The following is a 25,009-nucleotide window of genomic DNA, read 5'->3' as shown; positions in this document are numbered from 1 at the left end:
TAGAAGTAATCTGGAAGTTTTCCCTCCATTTCTATCTTTTTAAATAAATTAAGTAGTATTGGATGTAGATCTTCTTTAAGTGTCTGATAGAATTCTATTGTAAATCCATCTGGTCCTGGGATTTTTATAGCTGGGAGGTTTTGTATTACTGTTTCAATTTCCTTATGTGTTTTGTGTCTGTTTAAGCTGTTAATCTCTTCTTGGTTTAGTTTTGGTGGTTCCCATGCTTTTAGATACCCTTCCATTTCTTTTAGGTTTTCAAATTTAGTAGCATATAGGTTTTTAAAGTATTCCATTATAATGTTCTGTATCTTTCCGGTGTTTGTTGTGATGTTTCCTCTTTCATCTCAGATTTTGTTGATTTGGACCTGCTCTTTCTTTCTTTTGGTTAATTGGGCTAGTGGTCTGTCAATCTTGTTTATGTTTTCAAAGAACCAGCTCTTGGATTTGTTGATTCTTTGTATTGTTTTCTTGGTTTCAATTTCATTAATTTCTGCCCTGATTTTTGTTACTTCTTCTTGTCTGCTGGTGTGGGTTTCATTTGTTGTTGCTTTTCAAGTGCTTTGAGTTGCACTGTTAAGTTATTTATTTGTGTTCTTTCCGATTTTTTTGATGTAGGCACTTAGAGCTATAAGCTTCCTTCTAAGGACAGCTTTCAGCGTGTCCCAGAGGTTTTGTCGTGTTATATTGTCCTTTTCATTTAGTTCCAGGAATACTTTTATTTCTTTCTTAATTTCTCTTTTGACCCATTCATCATTCAGGAGTGTGTTGTTTAATCTCCATGTGTTCATGTGGTGATTAGGGCTTCTTCGGGTGTTGATTGTAAGCTTTATTGCATTGTGGTCTGATAGAATGCATGGAATTATTTCAATCTTTTTGTATTTGTTGAGGTTTGTTTTGTGCCCCAGTATATGGTCGATTTTGGAGAAGGTTCTATGGGGTGCTGAGTGGAAAGTATGTCCTTTGGTGGTTGGTAGAATACTCGGTAGATGTCTGTTAAGTCCATTTGATATATGGTATTGTTTAATTCAGATGTCTCTCTGTTATCTCTCTGCCCTGTTGACCTATCTAATGGAGACAGTGGGGTACTGAAGTCCCCTACTATTAATGAGTTGGGATTAATCTGGGTCTTGAAGTCCTGTAGTATTGTTTTTATGAAGTTGGGTGCACCAGAGTTTGGTGAATGTATGTTCATGATTGTAATATCTTCTTGATTTATTGTTCTTTTGATCAGAATGAAGTGGCCCTCTTTATCTCTTCTGAGTAGTTTTAAAGTCTATTTTGTCATATATTAGAATTGCAACACCTGCTTTTTTCTTAGTACCATTTGTTTGTTATATTTTTTTCTATCCTTTCACTTTAAGATAGTGTCTTTCCTTGAAAGTGAGATGAGTTTCTTGCAGACAACAAAAAGATGGGTTTGTTTCTTAATCCGGTCACCTAATCAGTGTCTTTTGACTGGGGAGTTCAGTCCATTAATATTTAAAGTTATTAATGAAAGATGAGTATTGAATCCTGTCATTTTTTTTTGTTTTTATTCTTGCTATAGCTGTACTTTTACACTGTTATACCCTCGTTGGAGTTCTTTCTGTAACCCCTTGGGTATAGTCATTCCTTTCTTCAGCTCTTTGTATTGCTCCCAGAACTCTCTGAAAGGCTGGTTTTGTGGACAAGAATTCCTTCAGCCTATTTATGTCATGGAAGATTTTTCTTTCCCCTTCAACTATAATAGACATTGGCATCTGTGGTCATTTAAAACTGGGAATACTTTGGTCCAGGCTCTTCTGGCTTTCATAGTTTGCCTTGAAAAGTCAGCTGTGATCCTAATGGGTTTTCCTTTATATGTGACTTGTTGTTTCTCTTTTGCAGCTTTCAGAATTTTCTCTTTTTTTTGTGTGTGTAGTGTTTTTACTACGATGTGCGGGGGAGAGGTTCTGTTTTGGTCCTGCCTGTTTGGTGTTCTATATGCTTCTTGTATTTGTATGTGCATGTCTTTCTTTAATTTTGGGACATTTTCTTCCATGATTCTGTTGAAGATCTGGTACATGCCATTATCTTGGGATTCTTCTCCTTCCTGTATGCCTATGATTCATAAGTTTGATCTTTTTTTGGTGTCACAAAACCTGTATGTTCCATTCTTTTGCTTTCTTAAATTTTTCATAATCTCTGCTTGAGTGGTCTAGTTCATCCACCTTATCTTCCAGTCTTGATACTCTGTTTTCCATTTTATTCATCCTATTGGTGAGGCTTTCTCCTTTTGTTTCTAATTGGCTTACTGAGTTGAGACTCAGGCCTTCAAGTTTAGGTCTGCTTCTTTTTGTGAACTTTATATGTCTTTGTTTTTTACTTTTGGGGCATTCTTCCTTTGTATCTCTAAGCTTCCAGTTCTCTCTTTTTATTTTATATTGGAGTGGACAGATTGCTTTTGTCTTCAGGAGTTCCCATAGAGGCCCTATTCAGATAAGGATCAGATGCTCTCAGGCTGTCTCCTAAGGTCTGGATCCCTCCATGAAAGATTTTGTCCTCCAAAATTTGGAGGTTGTACTGGCTTGGGAGGGGCCCAGGAAAGATGCTGGTCTAGGGCAGCTGGTGGCCATGCCACCTAGAGATACAAAGGAAGATGGGGGTGGGAAGCAGCCATAAGGGCTCCTGGGAACTGCACCGAGGAGCTGGGTTGGTTTGGATGCAAAGGATCAGGAAGAGGAAAGGTCAGCCCTGGCGTCCAGGAAAGAGGCTGGCGGGTAGTCCAGGCCCAGGGAAGTAGAGGGAGGTGAGGGCAGAGCCAAGCCCAGAGTGCTCCTGGGGACTTGAGAAGGACCTGGGTTGGTCTGGATCCAAAGGAGCAGGAAGCAGTGGTGGTTCCCCAGGTGTATGGGGCACCAAGACAAGGAATGGGAGAGGACCCAGGCTAGGAGGAGAGACAGGCGAGGGAGATGGGAGGGTGATTGAGGCTGGGGGAGTCAAGGCCGGGAGGGCACAATGGACTTACCCCAGAGAGAGGCCTGCTTGTCAGAGAGAGGCCTGCCAGTCCTACAGGCCCAGGGAAGCAGAGCTATTTTGTTGTTTTTAATTATGTGTATGTGTGGAGGGGGTTGTAACATGTAAGTGAAGTTGCCTTTGGAGACCAAAAGGAGGAGTCAAGTGCCCTGGAACTGGATTTACAGGTGGTTGTTAGCTCTGCAAGAGCAGTAAGTGCTGAGCCATCTTTCCAGCCCCTCTTTTACTTTCTTAGGTGAAGAAGTCAATTTCAGTCTTTCTATCCCCAGAACTTGCTATAGCTCTGAGATCAAAAGCCTTCAGCCTTTGGCTTACACTTAGTCAGGAAAGGCATTCTGTTTTACCCTTGGCATCTCTGAATGAACTCTGAAGTATTTTAGGTGGCTAGCTGGGTTAGTAGTTTCAGCCTCATTCCTGGCATTAAAATAAGAGATTGTTGAGAGATTAGAGATTTCAAAAAATGAAGCTAAGAAAAATACAGAGGAAGATCAGGAGTGCTCCTGAGATGGGGCCAGAATTGCCATTCAGAGGCAATGCCCCAAAGGTAGAGGGTGTGGATTCAGCAGCCTCTAGATCAAAGATATATTCAGAAGAAAAGAAATTCCATATGTGCTGAACCTGTTCAGACTTTTCTTGTTTTCCCTAAACAGTACAGCAGGACAACTACTTACATACCGTTTGCATTGTGTTGTGTATTATAAATCATCTAGAGATTATGTAAAGTAAGTCGGTTGTGCATAGATTATATGCAAACTCTGCACTGTTTTGTGTAAGATACTTGAGAATCTGCTGATTGGGGTATCCTTTGGGGTTCCTAGAACCAATGTCCCAAGGGATGATATTTTTAAAGCACTGTTGTGATTCAGTAAGGAAGAGAGAAACAGTCTTCAGAAAAAAGACATCGTGAAAGGAGCAGACATCCCCAGATAAAAAGAAAAGGAAGACATCCTGCCTCACCCGCCAGCAGTGAGGATGCAGAGGTGTGATGCCACATTGCAACGATGCCTGAATAAAGTCAGCCCGACTCAGCATGCATTTCATCCAAGATGGGACCTGAACTGTTTTGAGAGCTTGTTCCTTCAGATTTCTCCCGAACTGCGTTCTTTCTTTCTTTTTATTTTTAATATTTTATTATTTTTATTTTATGCATATGAGTGTTATACCTGCATGTGAGTACACCTGTGTCGTGCAGTGCCCGTGGAGGACAGAAGAGGCTGTCGGATCCCCTGGAACTTGAGTTACAGACAGTTGTTAGCTGCCATGTGGGTGCTGGGATTCAAACCCGGGTCTTCTGCAGAAAGTGTTCTTAACTGCTGAGCCATCTCTCCAGCCTCCCGAACTGTGTTCTTAAACAAAGGCTTTCCCCTCTCTTTCTTGAAACCTTGAAATGGGGAAGTGAAAGCAGACCCTTAATCAGAGAAGGAATTTCCCTTTCTGCCCCCTACTGACCTAGAACTGCCCATATAAACACAAACATATTATCAGTCTAATAAGTGTTAAATGATCTCAACTTTTTGGTTACAAGATTAGGTAAAAGTCATTTGTCCAGAAGTCATTCCCACAGAAGAAAAACAATGACCACGGTAAAAAGTGTTCTATGCATCATTTGGGAAAAGGAGCAAGTACCCAGATCCTCCTGTGTAAAGTGACCTTGTCTCCAGTTTTGTTGGCAAGAAAGTCCCTGGCCCTGCAGCTCTGCAGCACAGGCTGCTGACCTTTATCAGTACTTAAACATTCTCACTGTAGGAAACTGAATACCTTAGGTAATACTCAGCTAAAAACAAAGCAGAACTGTGGAGATAGCTCAGTCCTTAAAGTGTTTGCCACCCCACAAGCATAAGGATCTGTGTTCAATCCTCAACACCCACATAAAAAAGCTGGGCGTGGCAGCACAGACCTGCAATTCCAGGATAGGGAGGCTGAGACAGGAGGATTCCTGGGACTTACTCACTAGCCAGCCTAGCTGAATCTGTAAGGTCCAGGTTCAGTGAGAAACGCTGTCTCAAAATTACGGTGGAGGGGCTCGAGAAATGGTTCAGCAGTTGAGTATTTGCTGCTCTGACAGAGGACCTGAGTTCCCTTCCCAGCACAAATGTCCTACAGCTCACAACTGCCTGTGACTCTAGTTCCAGGGGATCTAATGCTTTATCTGGCCTCTCTGGATAAAGCATACATGTAACATACACAGACACACAAACACATAAGTAAAAATCTTTTTCAAAATTTAAAATTAGGTGGTAAGCAATTGAGAAAGACATTTGACGTCACCCTGTGGTGACACATCTGCACACACACGTGCATATACCCCCCCCCAGCTCCCACCACACACACAAAGAACAAAGTCTCATAGAGGTGTTCATGGGACATTGTTTATCAGTCTGCTGATTGCTTGGACCTGGGTATCTCAGGCATCTTGATTTATGTAAACACCCCATGTGTGGCTTTGCAGGTTGTGTGCACACAAGGCTGACCTGCCACCCTGTATAAATGTAGTGGTCACTAGGAGTCTCCTTGCTCTCCATACATGGTCCTTCTACAAGCTTCAAGTCCCCTCCTACATGAAAATCTTTCATACCTTCTCCCCCAGGGACTGCTCTCCCCAGCTCCTGAGTTCCTTGTGCCTCCCTAAGACAACAGCTTCCACTGTCTCATTAGGATCTGTCCTCGTAATTTGCCGTTATAATAGGCTGAAAACCTCCCATTATCAGTAAGAACAGTACATTTTTTAAGGAAACTTGCTGATTCTCTTCATGTGAAGGTGCTGGGTGTATTGAATACATCTTCACACATCATCTGCATCCATATACATAGAACTATGTTGACAACTTTGTTGCCTGTTCTCCAGGCTTTGAACCTAGCCTATTCCAGCATTTACGGCAGCTACCGGAACTTTGTGGGGCCTCCTCACTTTCAAGTCATCTGCCGGCTGCTTGGCTACCAGGGCATCGCAGTGGTCATGGAAGAGCTGCTGAAGGTTGTCAAGAGCCTGGTGAGTCTCCTGGAAGGAGCTTCCTTCACACGGCATGAATTCATGAGAGAACCAGCCAGGGGGTCTTCTCTTTTTGGCTGGGCTGTGAGTCTGACAGACAAATGATTCAGCTTAGCTTCAGACATTTCTTGTACTTTCATATCATTTCCACATTTCCTAATTAAAGAGAATGGATCTGTTGGATGTACAGAGGCTGAGGTAGGAGTGTTGCTTGAACCCAGGAAGCCAGCCTAGATAACCTAGCAAGACCCTGTCTCTTAAAAATGATACAAAAATAGAGAAAGACTCAAGTTACTTAGACTGATTCATAGACTTTTTTTGTTTCTGGTTTTCTGAAATAAAGTCTCACTATATTTAGCCCAAGCTGGCCTCCATCATGGCAGTCATCCTGCTTTGGCCTCCTCAGTACTGGGCTTACAGGCATGCACTACCATGCCAGGCTATAAAAAGGATGTATAATAACCAAAGCAGAATCTTTATGCTAAGAGAATATTGCTTTTTATATGGAAAAGTCCCTGCCTTATAAAAGACCACCACTGTGACCCCAGACGTGTGGGAGACAGAGTAGAATAGAAGAGGATTGATGGAGATGCTCGCCTCGGCCTGCCTTCTCCATGCTGATTGTGTATATGCTGGTGATTGTCCTGAAAGGGGATAATTCTGCAGAAATTCTTGTTTCCATTTGTGAAATACAAATTTTCATAAATCATCTCAAAGAATCATTTGTGTTGGAGTACATGGAACAGAACATACTGACCACAGGAATTACAAGTCTGTAGACCTTTAGATGTTTGTACTAGATGCGGCCAGCCATTATAGGGATGCCTCAGCTGTGAAGCCATGGGTCACAAGTGCCACAATGAAAAGACTCTTGATAGATGAAAAGAAGCTGGGTAGAGTTAATCAGGCAAGTGGTATGTACCTTTTTCTGATGACTAATGTAATAAAGCCAGAGTTGTGAACCCACCACCTTCTGCATAGAAGCCTTATAGTCATCAGGTCTTTGAAAGGGGAAAATAATGTCATTTGTAGACTACAATGGATTTCTGGCTTTTATTCATAATTTATTTGTGGGTGTGCATGTGTGTATGTGTACACATATGTGTGCATGTTTGGAAGCCAGAGGTCTACTTTGGGTAGTGTTCTTCAGGATGACCTTTTTATGTGGGTACAGTGTGTGTGCACAGGTGCTTGTGTCCATGTCTGTGTGTGCAGAGGCCAAAGCAGGGAATCAGGTATTTTTCTCTATTGCTTTCCACCTTACTGTCCCTCATGGACAGGAAGCTCACCTTTTCAGCTAGGCTCTGGCTGGCCAGCAACCTTTCAGGATCCTTCTCTCTGTGCCCTCTAAATGCTGGGCTTATAGGCTCCCATAGCCATGCCCAGCTTTTTACATGGGTGCTGGGAATTCCATCTTAGGTCCTCATATTTACAGAGCAAGCACTCTCACCCACAAGCCACCTCTCTTGCCCCAACCTTGTTTTTTAAATTATTTATGTTTTGTGTGTATGAGTGTATTTACCTGCATCTATGTAAGAGTACATGTACATGCAGTGCCCACAGAGGCCCAAAGAGGGTAACAGATCTGGAACTGGAGTTATGGACAGTTGTTAGCTGGCACATGGTACGGGGATCTGAACTGGGAAATGGAACTCACCACAGCTATGCTGGCTGTCCAGAAAGGCCCAGAGATCCATTTGTCTCTTCCCCAACAGCACTAGGATTTGCAAATGTGCTTCACTGTGCCTTTTATTTAAAATGAAGGCCTTCAGGGGTTGAACTCGGGTCCTCATTCTTTGGGGCAATCACTTTACGGACTGAGTTACCTTCTTAGCCCTCCTGCTTTATTTCTATTCTTCACCGAGTGAGAATTTTTGAAAATCTTCAATCATTTCTCCTTATTTTGATAATGCATGTGTGTGTGTGTGTGTGTGTGTGTGTGTGTGTGTGTGGTGCTGGGTTTTGAACCTGGAATCTCAAGCATGTTCCCTTATCACTGAGCTACAACCCATCCTTCCTTATCTTAATAATCTTTCTGGGAGTATGTGCATTTCTTTAAGTTTTTTTATTGTCAAGTATAGATTTTCATGTTTTCCATGATCTGCCAGTTGGTAAAAACAAAGATTGAAGCTAAATTTTTGTCCAGATGATTACAGCAGCAGTCCATCAAGGACATAATACAGTCTTGATCTTAACACAAAGCAAAGGATAACAGAACTTTGAGAAGTTGTTACATTAAAAATTAATTAGAGGGGCTAGAGAGGTGACTCAGCAGTTAAGAGCACTGGCTGCTCTTGCAGAGGACCTGGGTTCAGTTGCCAGCACCCACATGGCGGCTAACAACCGTCTAAGTCTAGCTCCAGGGGATCTGATGCCCTCTTCTGGCCTCCGCAGGCATTGCACTCATGGGTGCACTTAACATGCAAGCAAAACTACTCAAAACACATAAAATAAAAACAAATTCGTCAAAAAAATCTTTTAAGAATTAGAATGTAGAAGAATTTGGTCATTTGCATAGCTCTGACCCTTGGACCCACCCACACTGGGCCAGGACCCTCAGCTTCTGCCCCTAAATACTTGAAGGTTGGAAAACACTGGGATTCTGACTTCCCTATAACTGAACACAAAAGTGGCACTGTCTAGCTTGGAAACTACCCTGAGCCTGTCAGAAGAAACAGAAACTGTCCTGTGAGGGCTGTTGCTCCTGCAGCTGCTGGTACCATTGGCACTGATGATGTGTCTGTAGGACATGAAGATCTGAATCTTCTGGCCTCTTCCTTGTCCACTTGTGTCTTGGAAAGGGAGTTGTATTTTAGAGTGTAACTTTAGTCATCTGTGTAGACACCTGGTAGAGGTTGATCTTCCCACAAGTGAAATTTCATTCCCCAGCCAAACTGATTCTTGGTCACAACTGTATACTTTGCTAACAGACTTCTTTCCAGAACACACACTGGCCACACCTTCCACAAAAGTGGAGGAGGTTGATGGCTAATGCAGCCTTTGTCTCTTACAGCTACAAGGCACAATCCTGCAGTATGTGAAAACTCTGATGGAGGTGATGCCCAAGATCTGCCGCCTGCCCCGGCATGAATACGGCTCTCCTGGTGAGCAAGGGTGTCTGGAGTCTCTCTGAGACAATGGCATTCATGAGTACATCCCTAGAGGAGGGAAAAACCTAACCTTAGACCATAAAGAAGAAAATCAAATTGGAAGTTCCTGAGAATTAGATTTGTCTTTCCCAGCAGATAAATAAGAAGCCCAAACCACAACCTGCCTTTTTAAGAGTAGAACAAATGCACATTACAAGCAGGAAGCAGGCAAGTATGCAGCAAGTTGCTTTAGGGTCAGTGTTGGCAGCTGAGGAAACAGAGGAGGGATCCAGCTTGTCAACCCCCAAGGATTAGGTATTGAGGGGTGACGGGTCTCTGAACAGTTATTCCCAGGAAGGTGGAGGGAGCTTGACTACCAGGTCCTACTACCCTCTTAGGTGTAATGGGGAGAAACCTCAAGGCAGGTACAAAGATGGGCTCCTGGCCCTGTTCCCTCTTCCTGGCCTGTCCTGTTGATCAGAAAGACATCCCACCCTCTCTTTAGCCTGTTCTGCTCAGACACTGGAAGGACTTCTCCTGAAGTCTTTGGTTGTCTACTTGATACAGGCTGGTCTTAGACTATCCAAATACATAATGATTTCAGTGTTGTTTTAGGATGAAACCGGGCTATAGGAACCTCTGACACTTACGACTTTTTTTTTGGTCTTTTTGAAGCAGGGTCTCCCTGTAGCCCCAGCTGTCCTGGAACTCACTATGTAGACCAGGCTGGCCTTGAACTCACAGAGATCTGCCTGCCTCTGCCTCCCAAGTGTTGGGACTACAGGCGTGCACCACCATGCCCAGCTAAGATTGCCTTTTATACTCATATTTGATAGTATTCTCTTGAAAGCTGGTGTATCAGTTAGTTACTTTTGCATCATTGTGACCAAATACTCAAAATAAGCAACTTAAGAGAGGAAAGATTTATTTTAGCTCATGGCTTCAGGGGGTTACGTTCACTGTCACTTGCCTCCATGTTTTGAACCAGTTTTGAGGCAAAAGATCATGACAGGGTCATGTAGACCTGCTTCCTTCAACTAGGCCCCATCTCTTTACCACCTCCCATAATGTCATTATATTATGAATCCACCAAGAACCAATCCATTCATTAGGTCATCATAATCTAGTTGGCTCAAAACAGCACACAGATACCCACAGAGGTGTGCTTCACTAGTGTCCCCTAGTAATCAGGTTGATAGTCAAAATCAGTCATCACAGCTAGACATAGAACATTGTGTTGTTAAGTGACCTGCTGATAGATGAGTAACCACTGAGGCTATCCTGATAGTCTACTAATGTGGTCAAGATCCCAGACATGGTTGGCATTTGAGGGGACCACTCTGCCATCATAAAGAAAATAACCATCAGCACAGTCCTTCTTTAGAAGAATCCCATTTCAATTTGTAGTTGCCATTAGGCCAACTGAGTCTGGGCATACTACATACACAGGTCAGTGGCTCATAGAACCTTTTGCTCATGCTTGTTGAGGGATTACCTAGATGGAAGAGTATTACCTCCCTGACAGGGTCTCCATTCTGCTATCAGTGGTACTGATAAGTGGGAAATGGCAGGAGCAGAAGGCATGGGCACTCTCTAAGGTGGGTTCTTGAGACTACACTCAAGGCTGGCCTGTGAGATGAGTAGTTTGAGAGAAATATGTTGACTCCAACTTCACTCTCAGGGTAGTGTGGGCTCTGCTTGGTCTTCTGCATTAGCCACGTATATTTTGGAGTAAGTCTGTCAAATTTTTACTGGATTGGCATTGGATGTATACCTCAGTATGGAATATTCACTTGTATTTTCTCATGTCATGTTACATTGTCCAGGCATTGGCCAAGTGACTGTCTTACTGTGGAGCTCAGGGAAAAATCATACTGTTTCCCCACTAAATAAGGCATTAGCTGAAGGGCTTTATAGATACCCTGAAGCTGATTAGACACATTCCTTCCTAGACCTGTGGAAGCAAATGCCTTGTCTGCATCCACTAGAAGTGATACGGTGGCCTCTCTTTTATTCTTCTGATATGGTCACATTTTCTGTCACCATAGCCTTCTCTGAATATGCAAAGTTGACTGAGAACTGTGAAGGATGTGCCCGGGTGGTGAGCAAATCATTGTTGTAGAAAGGATGTCAAGAGGTGGGATGCTGTGGCTGACCCATAACCAGGCAGTGTCAGAATGGCAGATACTCCCTGCTGTAGAACAGATGCTGGAATTCTGTTCCTCAAGCCTGTGTTCCTTCTGCTGTCACAGGCATCCTCGAGTTCTTCCACCACCAGCTGAAGGACATTGTGGAGTATGCAGAGCTGAAGACAGTGTGCTTCCAGAACCTGCGGGAGGTGGGAAATGCTGTCCTCTTCTGCTTACTCATCGAGCAAAGCCTGGTGAGTTCAACCCACCCCAGACAGGCCAAGGTTGTTCACTGCTGGTGACAAAGGCTTTTTTTCCTTAGGAGTGCTTTAGCATAGAGGTATCTGGCGGGTGATCCTGGATAGCACTGTTTTTTTTTGTGTTTTTCATGGCTTTTGTTGGTTCCCTACATTTGGAAAGCAATATGCTTCACTGTTTCAAGAATGTTTTTCTGGTACGCCAGGGAAGTAATTCAATGGGAAATTTCCACTATTCCAGAGAATTCTATGGACGGGCTACTTAGTGTTTATTTTATACCAAACGGCAAAAGTGTACCTTGTTTTGGGCACCAGACTTTTTTAGTTGTTACTGTAAAATAAACTTCCTGGCGTAACTTTCTCTTCTCCGCTTTAGTCTTTAGAAGAAGTCTGTGACCTGTTACATGCAGCCCCTTTCCAGAACATCTTGCCACGAGTCCATGTGAAAGGTGAGTCTCTGCATCCTGAACTGAATTCAGACTGCCCATCACAGAGCAGTACTTACTCTCTGCAGCCAAAGCTAAAGGCCAGTGTGGGAAATTATGTTGGTACCTGTTGAGTCATAACCAGCAATCACTGTAGAAGTATCTAACCTAGTTAATATTCATTAACTGAAGTATTTGTGACTATAATGATGTCTAGGATTTGTTTCAAAATAGCATGGAACTAGGTGAAAGTGGGGATATACAAAACAAGAGTGACCATTAAGTTGATAGTTGTCACAGTGGATGATGGGCAAAGAGGTCCATTGTGCTGTTTTTTGCTTTAGATCACATTTAGAATTTTCAGTAAGTTTTTAAAAATGCACACTGAAAAAAATCAGCTCTTCCATGTTCTGTTTGTTTTTACTATCTTAGCTTTTGACTCTGTTGACTCTCTGTTGACAGATTATTGCATGAAAGTTATACCAGTCCAAACTGAAAGCAGATTCCAAATGGATACATTACACAAGTGAATCTGTCAGTTTGAATCAAAATAGCAAATGAGCCAATTCTATAATATACTCTTTCCAGAGAGAATCTGTGTCGATAGAATTAATGTAATCTTTAACAAAATTAAACTTTTGCAATTGTTTCATGTTACATAAGAGCAGAGCATAATCAATTATTTTCCACTATAGAGGGGGAGAGAGTTGATGCCAAAATGAAAAGACTAGAGTCTAAGTATGCCCCTCTGCATCTTGTTCCACTGATTGAAAGGCTGGGGACCCCGCAGGTAAGTATGCTGTGACTCTTACGAACTGCAAGCTGGGTGGGCAGCCACATCAGGCCAGTGGAGGGGTTGAAGTACCCAGAAGGTACTATGAGGTCAAAAAGGCTGCTTGGGTCCAGGCCAGGGGGGGGGTGTCCATTATAGGACCACTTTCTGATATGATTGCAAGGATTAAATGAGATGGTATGTCGAAAAGGGCTTAACACGGGGCTGGAGAGATGGCTCAGTGATTAAGAACACTGTTCTTGCAGAAGACCCGGGTTCAATTCCCAGCACCCACATGGCAGCTTACAACTGTCTGTAACTCTAGTTCCTGGGGATCCAACAGCCTCTTCTGACCTCTGTGGGCACTGCATGACACGGGTGCACTTACCTACATGCAGGCACTACACTCGTACACATAAAATAGTATTTTTTTTTAAAGAAAAGGCGGGGGGCTTAACATCTCCCTTGGGAACAAAGGTGTATTCAGCAGCTGTCACCTGTTGTCACAGTTCACCCCTTCATGAATCAGACTTTTTCATAGGGTTTCTTCTTAAAGGGGAAGAAACTAGAACCAGAGGGAAGGTATCAAAACAAAGATATCGATTCTCTAGCAATTACAGTAGATCTGGCTTACTCAGCCCTTGATACCATTGCCATTTTGGACAAGATTATTCTTGGTTTGGGGTTGTCTTGTGAACTATGCGATGTTCTGTGGCACTGCTAGCTTCTACCCACTGAATGCCAGTACCCACCTCATATTGTGTCTTTGGACATTGCTGTGTGGCCTGAAGGCAAAGTTGCTTGCAGTTATAGACAACTGTACTTGATTCTCCTTGAATCTGAAGTGTAATCTTTTGAGGCATGTAGGTCACAGTTGACATACTTGATGCGATGCATACATCCAAGAACCTTCTGCCACCTTAGCATTTTCAATTAAGTCATAAACAGAACTGGAGTAGTTTGCTTTCAGCCCTCCAGTCTTGCCATGGCTTGTAAGATTCCATGTTTTTTTTTGTAGCAAATCGCCATTGCTAGAGAGGGGGACTTGCTGACCAAGGAGCGGCTCTGCTGTGGCCTGTCTATGTTTGAAGTCATCCTTACACGGATCCGGACCTTTCTGGATGACCCCATCTGGCGTGGGCCTCTGCCCAGCAATGGGGTCATGCACGTGGATGAATGTGTGGAGTTCCACAGACTATGGAGTGCCATGCAGTTTGTGTACTGCATTCCTGTGGGGACACATGAGTTTACGGTGGAGTAAGTATACACTCAGTGTGACACTGGAACAGAAGTTATAGGGGTGGTGGAGAAACTGGTAGGGGAACTGGTTGGTGATAGAAGCAATATGAAATCAGTACAGACGGCCAAGCCCTTTTGTATTTATTTAATTTTTATGTGTATGAATGTTTTCCCTATACAAATCTAAATGCATCATGTGCCTGCAATGCCCTTGGAGGCCAGAAGAGGTCATCATACCCTCTGTAACTGGAGTTATTAGCCACCATGTGGGTGCTGAGAACTGAACCTGAGTCCTCTGTAAGAGGAGCCACTATTTTTAACTGCTAAGCCCCAACCAAGCTTTTTTTGGAAAAACAACACTGAGCTGCTTTATTGCTACTCAAGTGGGGTTTCTTGCTTAAAGGCAAGAAAGGACTCAAGATGAGTTATCTGGTAGTTTCTGGAGCCACAGCTACTGAATGCAAATTGGGCATTCATGTTTTTGAGTGACGGGTTCATATTCTCCACTGAAGTTCTATGATCTAATAACGATTAGGAAACAGCATACCAGAGCAGTCCAAAAACTAGTATTTATCAAAAACAGGAAGATCACCTGGTCCGTATTTTCCTGGATGAGGAAGTGTCTGGATAAAGACAGCAGTGTAGCTCAGTGGCTTGGTCTAACTTTGGGAGGTTGCTGTTTATTCATTCTGTTCACTGCTTCGTGCCTATAGGCAGTGCTTTGGCGATGGGCTGCACTGGGCTGGCTGCATGATCATTGTACTTCTCGGCCAGCAACGGCGCTTTGCAGTGTTGGATTTCTGCTACCATCTACTCAAAGTCCAGAAACACGATGGCAAAGATGAAATTATCAAAAATGTGGTATGTGGACAAAACCCTTTTTTTAACCTTTGTTTGGGGGGAGTAGTTTTCATACTATATATAAAATTCCAACAATAAACCACAGACATACACAAAATGGTCTATTTTCTTTCTCTTTTTGAGAAAATTAGATCCATTTATATTATGGAATCTGCATTTCCAAATTATTAATATACTATTCTGGTCTTCTGGCTTCATGCTGTACTTTTTGTTGTGTTTTTAGCATCTATTTGTCACTTTACGAAACCCTTGCAGTTGAATTATCGGGGATTATTCTCTCAAATATTTTGTCCTTCCATTCTCCCCTTTTAGAATCCGATTCTATCATCTATTCTCCATGTTGTTTATTGTTGTATTACTTTTCTTTTGCTTCATTAATCAGTCACCATAGGCTTAATGACAGAACCACCATCACTAACACATTTTTAGGTCTATATAGGTCAGCTGGGTCCCCTGCTTACGTTTCACAAAGCTAAAAGGAGAGGGCCATGGGGCTGTGTTCTCCCTATAGGCCTAGAGGGATGAATCTGCTTCCAAACTCCTTGAAGTCATTGGCAGAACTCAGTTCCTCCTAACGATACAAATGAGGTCCTGTTCCCTGCTCTCAGCCCATTTCCGCACATGCATTCCACGTAGCACCTCCCAGCAACAGTGGCCATCCTACTTTTGACTCATCTTTTTTTTCTCTAAGTAATAAGTGTTCTGCTCAGATAATTAGATTGGTTCTACCTAAACAATTGGGAACTCTGTCCTAATGTTAGTCACAACTGTGAAGTGTTTTTTATATGGTGGCACAGCCATAAGTCCAAGGGGTTGGGTGTAGACAATTCTACGTGAGGGCTTATTCTAGCTCCCATATCTCCACTTCCTGGGCTCTCTGGCTGTATCCAGTCTTTACTTCAGATACATTTTTCAGGTAACTAATTCATTTCAGCTATAATCTGGCTGATATTTTTAGTGAATGGGTATATTGCCTCTATGTATATAGGTGCACCCATGTCATGCAATGCTCACAGAAGCCAGAAGACGATGAGAGTTAAAGGTGGTTGTTAGCCACCATGTGAGTGCTGGGAACTGAACCTGGATCCTCTGCAAAAGCAGCCAGTGCTCTTAACTGCTGAGCCATCTCTCTAGCCCAGAGTCTAGTCTCTTAACACTCTTGTATCACTTGTAACATTTGAAAGCTTTTATTTTGTTTAACCTCATTTAAATGTTTCCTCCCAAGAGTTGCATTTGCTTCTGCTCAGTGCCATGTTACCAAACTGGGATTTAGTCTAACTAAAGCATCCCACTTCTGGTAAAGTTGCCAAGTGCAGTCCAGTTATAGAACAGGCTGTCTCCTCACCCCAGTGCAGAGCTTGTCATCTGAAGAAGCCCTGACCTCTGCTTTCAGCCCTGTGCAGTCAAGAACTAGCAGCACTTCTGTTTTTGCTGTTTTTGTGTTCTTATTCTTTATCTGACTCACAGCAGGACATTCAAAGCATCCTGTCCACAGTACTGTTAAACTGAAAATACTATAAAACTTGTATTTTGTTAATTTACTAGTCTTTTTATAGTTCGTCTGTCTCTCCAGCTTCTAGCATGCCAGAGGTTCTTTTTTGTTTGTGTGCTTTTGGTTTTTGGAGAGTCTCACTCTGTAACTCAACATGATCTGGAACTCAACTTTATAGCTTAGGCTGGCCTTGAACTCACAGTAATGCTCCTGCCTCATCCTCCTGAGTGGATTACTCACATGAGCCCAGTACATGGCTGTATACTGAATGAGCATGCCTTTGAGTTTTATAAACCTACACTTAACAGTATCAAAATGACAGAGAAGTGAATTTAAATTGGAAATGTATTCATTGTTCCAATAGTGATACTTAAATATTTTTGCTGTCTTTATTTAGTGTATGAGTATATGCCTGCATGCATGAAGTGCACCCATGTTGTGCAATGCCCGCAGAGGTCACAAGAGGGTGTCAGATCCCCTGGAACCGGTGTTATGGATGGCTATTAGCCTCCATTTGCCATGTGGGTGCTGGGAACAGAACCTGGGTCCTCTGCAAGACCAGCCAGTACTCTTAACTGCTAAACCATCTCTCCAGCCCCCCAATAGTGATATTAAAAAGATATGGGCCAATAAAATTTGCTATTTTTCTGAGTTGGAATCCTTGCATTCTTAAATACAATAAATAAATGTATAAGAATATAACAGTCTACTGTAATTGTTATAGCCATTGAAGAAAATGGTGGAGAGGATTCGCAAGTTCCAGATTCTCAATGATGAGATCATCACTATCCTGGATAAGTACTTGAAGTCAGGTGACGGGGAAAGCACACCTGTGGAACATGTGCGCTGCTTCCAGCCACCCATTCACCAGTCTCTGGCCAGCAGCTGAGGGCCGAGTCCATTGCATTCAGTAACTCTGACAGCATGTTTGTCTTTACATAAACTATAGGTAAATTTTTAGGGGCTATTTTTCAGTATGTCTGTACCTACTCAAGGGGGTGCTTTTTGATCTGAAAGCTTAATTTTATAAAATTGACTTATTTTTCTAGACTAAAATTGTATATGCTTTTGGAATTGGGAAGTTTGAGAATACTATGTGCCAACTGTTACCATTATGGTCTTACAAATATTTTCATGTGGAATGCTCCAGTAGCTAGCTATAAAATGCCAAATTTATCCATTTATCCTATGTGAAGCATAATATGAGCTAACTATTGAAAATCCTCTGTCAATTACCATTAAATTCAATGACTAGCTGGTTTAGATTTTTCTGATTATCTTTTATGAAGCCTTTTTTAAGTCACTGTTCCTTTCTTTTGTGTCAAGATAGTGAACCTCATTCCTCTGCTTCCACTAAATCCAATTGTGACAAAGTTTCATTTGTGAAGTTGACTTAAAGTTTAGAGAAATAAAAATTAATTCAACCTATTTGTGTTCATTCGCTGGCATGGGTGGGATATTCCCTCTACCTACATGCACAGAGCGGGTGTAGGTCATAGGACACAGGACAAGAGCATGACATCTTTAATATACAACTCTTCTCACTAGCACTCATTTGACTTTACATTCAGGTTTTGGCAGTGATGAAATGAAGCCAGGCCACTAGTACCTCTGTTAAATGCTTTAATTCCTAACAGACAGCAGTTTAGGAAAAAATTGGCCTGGGAGAGTAGGTACTGCTAAAAAGGGACTAAGGAGGACTGGAGCCCTGTCCCAAACAGGGCTCCTTCTCAACTGCTGCATGTGTTGTCCCACTTAGCCGGAGTTGGTTCATGTGACCTGTCAAATGAAAGGTACCATGATCTACCAGTCTACTTCTGGAATTATAAAAACAGATAGAAACTGAGAGTTGAATGTGGTGGTGTGCACCTGACATCCCTGCTACTTGGGAAACTGAGGAAAAAGGATCACTGGAGCCCAGGAGTTCAACAGCTTAGGCAACAAAGCAGCATTATTGGGCTGGAAAACACCAAAGTCCAGGAGCTTCAAGCTTTATTTTACACAGAAAATAGAACATGTACTGTTCTGCTATATGTTAACCTGAGTAACATCTTTAACCCTATTTATAAAAGTTACCTAAAAATATTTTTTTATGATATGAATAATCCTAATGGCATCTGTACTCACCCTATAGAAATGTAGATTTTTAAGGTTAATGATTATATTTCCAAGTGATATGCAAAATCAAATACTTAAGCAACAATATGAGTACTATAAAACATTTTAAGTATCAAGTCACACATTCTCAATGAGGATACTTTTCATCCCCAAGGCGATGAACACTGGCTTTTTTTATGTGCAAAACAAAGCAGATACAGTACATAAACAATATAGCTGTGAAAAAAATTAAAATTATATCTCTGGTATTTAAATTACATAGGAAGGCTGGAAATATAGGTCAGTGTTGTAACATTTGTGTGGCATATATGAGGTCCTGTGATTGATTCCCAATACAACCAAAAAAATAGTTACATGGAAGAAACATTCAGAGGAAAAAAAAGGTAACAGCTCCTTGGAGTACCAATAATAAAACAAAGGTAGCAAACAAAGGATTTATTTCACAAAACTTGGGGAATGTTAATCCTGTAATGGAGACTGCATGGGACTCAGCAGTACTGCCATGAGGCTTGGTAGCAAGCCTTCATACAACCATAGGCAGGAACAGGAAAACGGGATAGTCCCAAACCTCAGTTCTTACTGCAGCAGGGATGGGGAGAGGGGGTGAAGGATGATATTTTTTTTTTTTTTTTGAAGGATGATATTTAAAGGTCAATAAATGGGACTTTGAAGTTGGAAAGTGCTCATTACACTGTCATATTTGTACCTGTTTGAAATTCTCTATAAAGATATTTTCCACAAACATTTTCTAAAAAACTAAAATGTATAATGGTTCAAACTCTTCAGCAAAATAAAATGCCTGGTACAAAGAGACCATGTTTTACAAACACTTTAAATTTGAGATTTAACTCAGAAAAAGAATTTGTTCCAACTTTAGATCCTAATATGAGCTTCTAAATTCAAGAAATCACACTAGTCTTCTGATTTTATTTCCCAGTGTGGTTAAAAGGTCTGCTGACAATATAATCCATTATGAAATTGTACTGAAAAGAAGAAGAGTTGATGTAAAATGTCAATCAAGGTTCTAGGCATCATGGACATGGGCACACTGATTGTTAACAAGGAGGTCATCAAGTCACCACCTGAGAATCTTATGAGTCACAGTTACGTTTTTTGTTTTAAATGAGTTTCCTTCAATTAGTAACTTAGGAATTCCCTAAACATTCCAAAATTAATTCATCAAACAGGAGTCAATTTTATAGGCAAGATAAATCCGAGGATTTTTTTCACAATCAAAAAATTTTAGTGTGGTTAGGGACTGAAATGGGGGTGACAAATGTACATTTTAGACTTTCATCACTGATGGAAAAATAAAAATTTTATAGGTTTAAAATTGTCATTAGTGCATTTAGATTTTTGGAGAAAGAATCAAAAATGTAAAATACCTTTACAATAATGCAATGTTAATAGAAATCAGCCATGTACTGAGGTTATTTTAGTGAGCTACCATTGTTTAAATATAAGAAAAGTAATTTCTTGATCCAAATTAGTGAAACCTTAAAAAAGATTGTCTTTTGAGAACATTATTTGAGGACAATGTTTTTTTGTAGATACATTCTGATATTTAAAAATCACTAACAGAATTGTAGATAAACCTTTCAATCATATCCTTAAAAAGCCGTCAGATTTCCATTTCTACGGGAGATATTTTCACCAGTGTGTTCAATTCCACAGGGTAAGCTTTCTTCATTATTATTAAGAACTTCATACATATTAGAAAGATTGCCATTCACTGCTTTTTCATCTTTTCGAAAAGACACAGGCAGACTTGCTAAACTAAAACTGACGTCTTTAAAGGCATGCAACAAAAATATCCCCACAATGATTGTGAAGAAGCCACTCAGCGTCCCAATGACATCATCAACAGGCATATCTTGCCACTCTTTAAAAAGAATAGCTGAACAAGTTAAAACTGAGGTTGTAAAGAATACATAATATATTGGAGTCACAATGGAAGTATTGAATATGTCCAGAGCCCGGTTTAGGTAATTAATTTGTGTGCTCACACAGACCACAAGGCTAAGCAGCAGAATCCATGCCAGGGGATGCCGTAAGACAGGCTTTCCAGCCAACAGCTCTTTGATGGCGATGCCCAGCCCCTTTACACAGGAGACTGAAAATGCTCCAATCACAGAGCAGATTGTAATGTACACAAGGATGTTTGTCTGTCCATGGCGAGGTCCCACCACAAAGATTAATATCAAGGCCACAATGACCACAAATGTTGCAAAGACCACAAAACCTGGAGGAGGCAAAGAAAAGTTATATTTTAACACAGAATCCATACTCAAAACTTGATTGGAAATAAAACGAAAATTAGCTTTCCTTTGCTGCTCTAGCAAAAGAACACCCACACAAATGTAGTTAGAAGTGTACACTGGAAGGCTCGGGATACAGTTCAGTTGGTAGGGAATGCTTGCCTAGGTTTTGCAAATGCCCTGGTTTTGATCTTTAGTACCACTTTAAAAAATAAACGTATGCACTGGTAAATTAAAGTGTCTTATATTCAGAAAACTGTTAATACCACTAACATTTTTTAAAGTAGCTTCTTATGCCTACTTAAGTATTCTAAATCCCAAGACAAGGGGAAAGAGATAATCAGACCAGAGAAGATACCAATAGTTAAACCACAAGGTGCCCTTGAATGTTCAAAATATGTGTGTAAAAATCAGGCATTATGAATATTTTTTCCTCAAAGGGCTACATTAAAACAGTATTTAGAGGCAAGTGCTAAAAAGCAAGTCATTAAGAGAACCTAAAAGCTCTTACGATCCTGGTTGAATATGGAGAGGGAAGCATGCAGCATAGCTAGCAATTGTACCATGTGGATCAAGACCTGTTCTCAGCAGTTTGAACCCTTCTGAAGACAGTACATAAATGACCATCGACATTTGAAGATGAAAAAAAAAATAAAGACGGAACAAAGCCAGGCACAAACCAGTAATCACAGCACTCTCAAAATTGGAGGCAGGAGGATGAGGAATTCAAGATTATCCTTGGCTATACAGTGAATTGGAGGCTAGCCTAGACTACATGAGACCTTATTTCAAAAGAAAAGGGGGGGGGGGACACCAAGGTAAAGTCACTCTGATCCTTCTTCAAACTCCACAAATAAAATATATTTAAAGCTGACAGAAGCAAGAAAAGAAAGGCAGTAATAGCAATATTTTATCAGAAATATTTCTAAGTACTGGCCAGAAAGCACAAGATAATTCATCTAAGAAAGCTAAATCCTACAACAGTAGCAGTGGGATCTGAATGTTAGTAGCACAGAACACTCAGAAATGTAAATCACTGTGAAGTGGGTATGAAAGCAGGACTGAACACGGTGCCTAGCTCAAAGTCTGTCCAAGGCCACCTAAAATGTGTTTGAAATCACTTACCTAGAGTAGACAACTGAGAGTTTAACAGGGACTGACAAGGTCACAGAAAATCTAAGCAAGTAAGATAACTATTCAGGCAAAATCGAAGATACAGAAGAAAGCATCAGTAAGCTAGATGTAGTGCTGCACACCTCCAATCCCAGCACTGGGGTCTAAAAGCAAGTTACACAGTGATGGCAATATAAGCAAACCTATGTAAGAGGTAATAAGTAACATGATGACTGAAGTCAAGGAAGCAGCAGTGACATAAGCAGATGATCTAGAAATTAGAAACAGAATTAAATGACAAAGAAAAAACAAGAGGCTGGGATACATGAGGACTGTTTCTAATAACCTGTATAGATAATCTGTCTCTTTATGCAAACATAAACTTTTGATTAAAATAAAAACTAAGTTAAAACTTTACAGTAAGACTAATAAAGCTCCTCTTACCTGGGTCACCTAACTTATGTGACATTTCATTCAAAGTCTCAATCTCCTCTTCTTTGGGAGCATGGATGACCATAACTGTAGATCCTAAAATACTTAACAAACACCCAATTTTCCCATGAAGATTAAGTCTTTCATTTAGAAAGTACGAAGAAAGAATGGCACTGAAAAGGGAGAATAAAAAGTTGAGAATTTTAATTAGCTAGTCTTATTTTTAAAATCAACAGATATAATTTAATTTACTGAGCTCATGAAAATACTTCTCACTTTTAGTCAAAGAAAGTGTACATTCAATCATAAATTTATGAGGACTTGTTGCCTTTGCTAAAGCTCTGATTCTTGAGAGCAAATTCAATAGATTACTAAAAACAAGATAAAAATGTTGGCATCTCTGCCTACATTTTGCATCTGTGTCCTCTGCTCACTCAGCCTCTCCTGTAATCATTGTGGCATTAAGGAACAAGTCTGCTTAAAAAACATCTCATGGTACATCTAAGCTACCACCCAAGCAATAGCAATTCCCTTATTGCTACAGTGACAAGGACCCTCCCAACCAAGCAGCCTGACCACAGGTTGATTAAGACTGGAAGTACTCTGGCCCTCTTTCCCAACATCGTCTGTGAGCTCATTCAGTACCCAGGAGACAGTGCTGAGGATGTTGGCCTCCATACCTTCCCAGTATAGTACTCTTGAGTAAAGTTCCTTTCTTAGGCTGGTATTTAGGGATGAGCAGTAGAATATAGTCCATTCGGACTTGCCCACTAAAACTTCTGGAACAAAATCAATCACCTGCTTCACATACATTAAATCCGAGTATTTATCATCCTTTTATTATAAGAATCCAAATGAAACATAATATAAAGAAGTACCATCTATATAGGTTGGGTCCTAATGAATCTATGTCTAAAACAATGCTTCAAGATTACTAAGCAAATCTATTATGAATGTTTGACATATCCTACGTATGTGGGTTTTTTTTTTTCCATGTGTTTGGAGATGGGGGATCAGGAGACAGCTTATAGGAATAGGTTCTTTCCTTCCTTCAGTCATCAATTTAGCAGCAAGTGCTTTAACCAGCTGGACCATCTCACCAGTCCTTATGTGTTGACTTTTTTTACTTAGAATTTTTTTTCACTTATTTTATGTGTTTGAATGTTTTGCCTATATACACGTAAGTACACTCATGTTGTGCAATGTATGTGGAGGCCAAAAGAGGACACTGGATCCCCTGGAACTGGTGTTACAGATGGTTGTTAGCCATCATGTGAATGCTGAGAACCAAACCCCAATCCTCTGAAAGAACAGCCAGTGCTTTTAACCACTGAATCATCTCTCCAGTCCCCTCATGTTTTGATTTAATTATGTATGATTTGCCTATTGTTACCTTATGTTACTTAGAAATACAGAGTCAAGACACTAGGGGCTAGGAACAGTTATTAATTGCCTATACACTTCAGGGTTTTGTAACTTATATCTAACTTTATCAAAACCTAAAAAGAAAAATACAGTACAAACCAATAACAAAATAGTATAAGGAAAGGTACAGATTAAAAACAAAATAATCCTATTTTATATGTAATTTATTGTAGAAAAGGATAAAAATAAAATTTTGTGGTTACAATCAATTCTCAGACTAGTAACCAAAATCAAGACTTCAAAATAGGCTTAGCTGTTTGGACTAATGATTAAATAATATAACAGGACAAGTTTTAGACTAGTCTTACAAATGAGTCTTTAGAGGCACAGACTGTCACCCCAAGAGTGGACTTTTTGTAGCATTTAAAGAAACCTATTTATTCTTCACCAACAATAAACTACCAAAGCATGTGAATAATAAATGGTAAATGTTAAGTGCAACTTGGAATTTCCTAAAGTGGAAATTACTAATGCTAGTTCTGAGTACAAGCCAAAGCATAAAATGAGTGCCCAACAAATCACTACATTAATTCTGCAGAGGATAACTTTTTTTTCTGAGATAGGGTCTCCATGTAGCCCCAGGTGGTCTGGAACTCACTATGTAGACCAGGCTGGTCTCAATCTCACAGAGATCTGTCCGCCTCTGCCTTCAGAGTGCTGGGATTAAAGGTGTACACCACCACACCCAGCAAAGAGGATGACTCTAAAAGAGCATAATGCTATACAGTATGAAAAAAGTCCTCAAGGTTCCTGAAATGTACTGACATATAATCAGATTGTCCTTTAATATTTTACAGGGTAAAATACCGTTTCTATCTGTGAAACATAGACTCTTACCTTACGAGGACACTGAGAGCCCCTAGTGGGGTCACTAATGTGGCTGGAGCAAACGCATATGCAGCAAAGTTGGCCACCTCACCAGCTCCCACTGAACGGAGGGAAAAAAACACCTCAGACAGGAATGCATTCAATCTGAAATGCCTGCATTTTATGTAATATCTACATTATTATTTCAACTATATATAATAGCTTCTTTATCTTCTTCTCTCATGTATTTATGAGTCCTGTAAATTATCAACATCTAGTATCTGAGTCATAAGAAATCAATCTATAGTTTTCATTAGAAAAATTTAGTTTATGCTTAAAGATCATAAAGAAATTTGATGTTTGTAATCTAGGGCAAAACATACAATTAAAAGAGCTGACACTGATATAAAAGAAAATCTCAAGTTTTTACTGGATCTTTCTAAAATTCAACTTTTATCATTTTTGGTTTTGTGAGATAGTGTCTTGCTGTATAGCTATATAGTGCAAACTCACAATCTTCCTGATCAACTTTCCAGGTACTAGATTATAGGTGTGCCTGAGCACACCCAGCTTAAACCAAATTGATGCAATGTACCAGAGCAATTC

At 40.7% G+C, this 25,009-nt stretch overlaps 2 protein-coding genes across 10 annotated transcripts in view; one reads left to right on the top strand and one right to left on the bottom strand.

Moving 5' to 3' along the window:
• The window catches only part of Cyfip1 (cytoplasmic FMR1 interacting protein 1), a 114,188-nt gene extending 96,510 nt beyond the window's left edge, over positions 1-17,678 (top strand). For 2 of the 5 annotated variants that reach the window (XM_008833648.3, XM_029563808.1), the window contains exons 24-31: positions 5,843-5,986; positions 9,000-9,090; positions 11,328-11,458; positions 11,838-11,910; positions 12,582-12,676; positions 13,677-13,915; positions 14,611-14,758; positions 16,975-17,678. In XM_008833648.3, the coding sequence (XP_008831870.1) occupies positions 5,843-5,986; positions 9,000-9,090; positions 11,328-11,458; positions 11,838-11,910; positions 12,582-12,676; positions 13,677-13,915; positions 14,611-14,758; positions 16,975-17,139 (1,086 nt within the window). In that variant the 3' untranslated portion in view covers positions 17,140-17,678. The remainder of the gene's footprint in view (positions 1-5,842; positions 5,987-8,999; positions 9,091-11,327; positions 11,459-11,837; positions 11,911-12,581; positions 12,677-13,676; positions 13,916-14,610; positions 14,759-16,974) is intronic. The other 3 variants (XM_029563806.1, XM_029563807.1, XM_029563804.1) reach the window with 2 other exon arrangements.
• A 547-nt stretch (positions 17,679-18,225) lies between these two features.
• The window catches only part of Nipa2 (NIPA magnesium transporter 2), a 32,588-nt gene continuing 25,804 nt past the window's right edge, over positions 18,226-25,009 (bottom strand). For all 5 annotated transcript variants that reach the window (XM_008833642.3, XM_008833646.3, XM_008833643.3 and 2 more), the window contains 3 exons: positions 24,434-24,524; positions 22,184-22,344; positions 18,226-20,610 (listed from right to left, as the gene is read on the bottom strand). In XM_008833642.3, coding sequence (XP_008831864.1) covers positions 19,979-20,610; positions 22,184-22,344; positions 24,434-24,524 — 884 coding nt within the window. In that variant the 3' untranslated portion in view covers positions 18,226-19,978. The remainder of the gene's footprint in view (positions 20,611-22,183; positions 22,345-24,433; positions 24,525-25,009) is intronic.

Source organism: Nannospalax galili, unplaced genomic scaffold, assembly GCF_000622305.1.
Source record: "Nannospalax galili isolate Female #2095 unplaced genomic scaffold, S.galili_v1.0 scaffold135, whole genome shotgun sequence".
NCBI classification, from domain to species: Eukaryota; Metazoa; Chordata; class Mammalia; order Rodentia; family Spalacidae; genus Nannospalax; species Nannospalax galili.
This window is presented reverse-complemented; position numbering and strand designations above follow the sequence as displayed.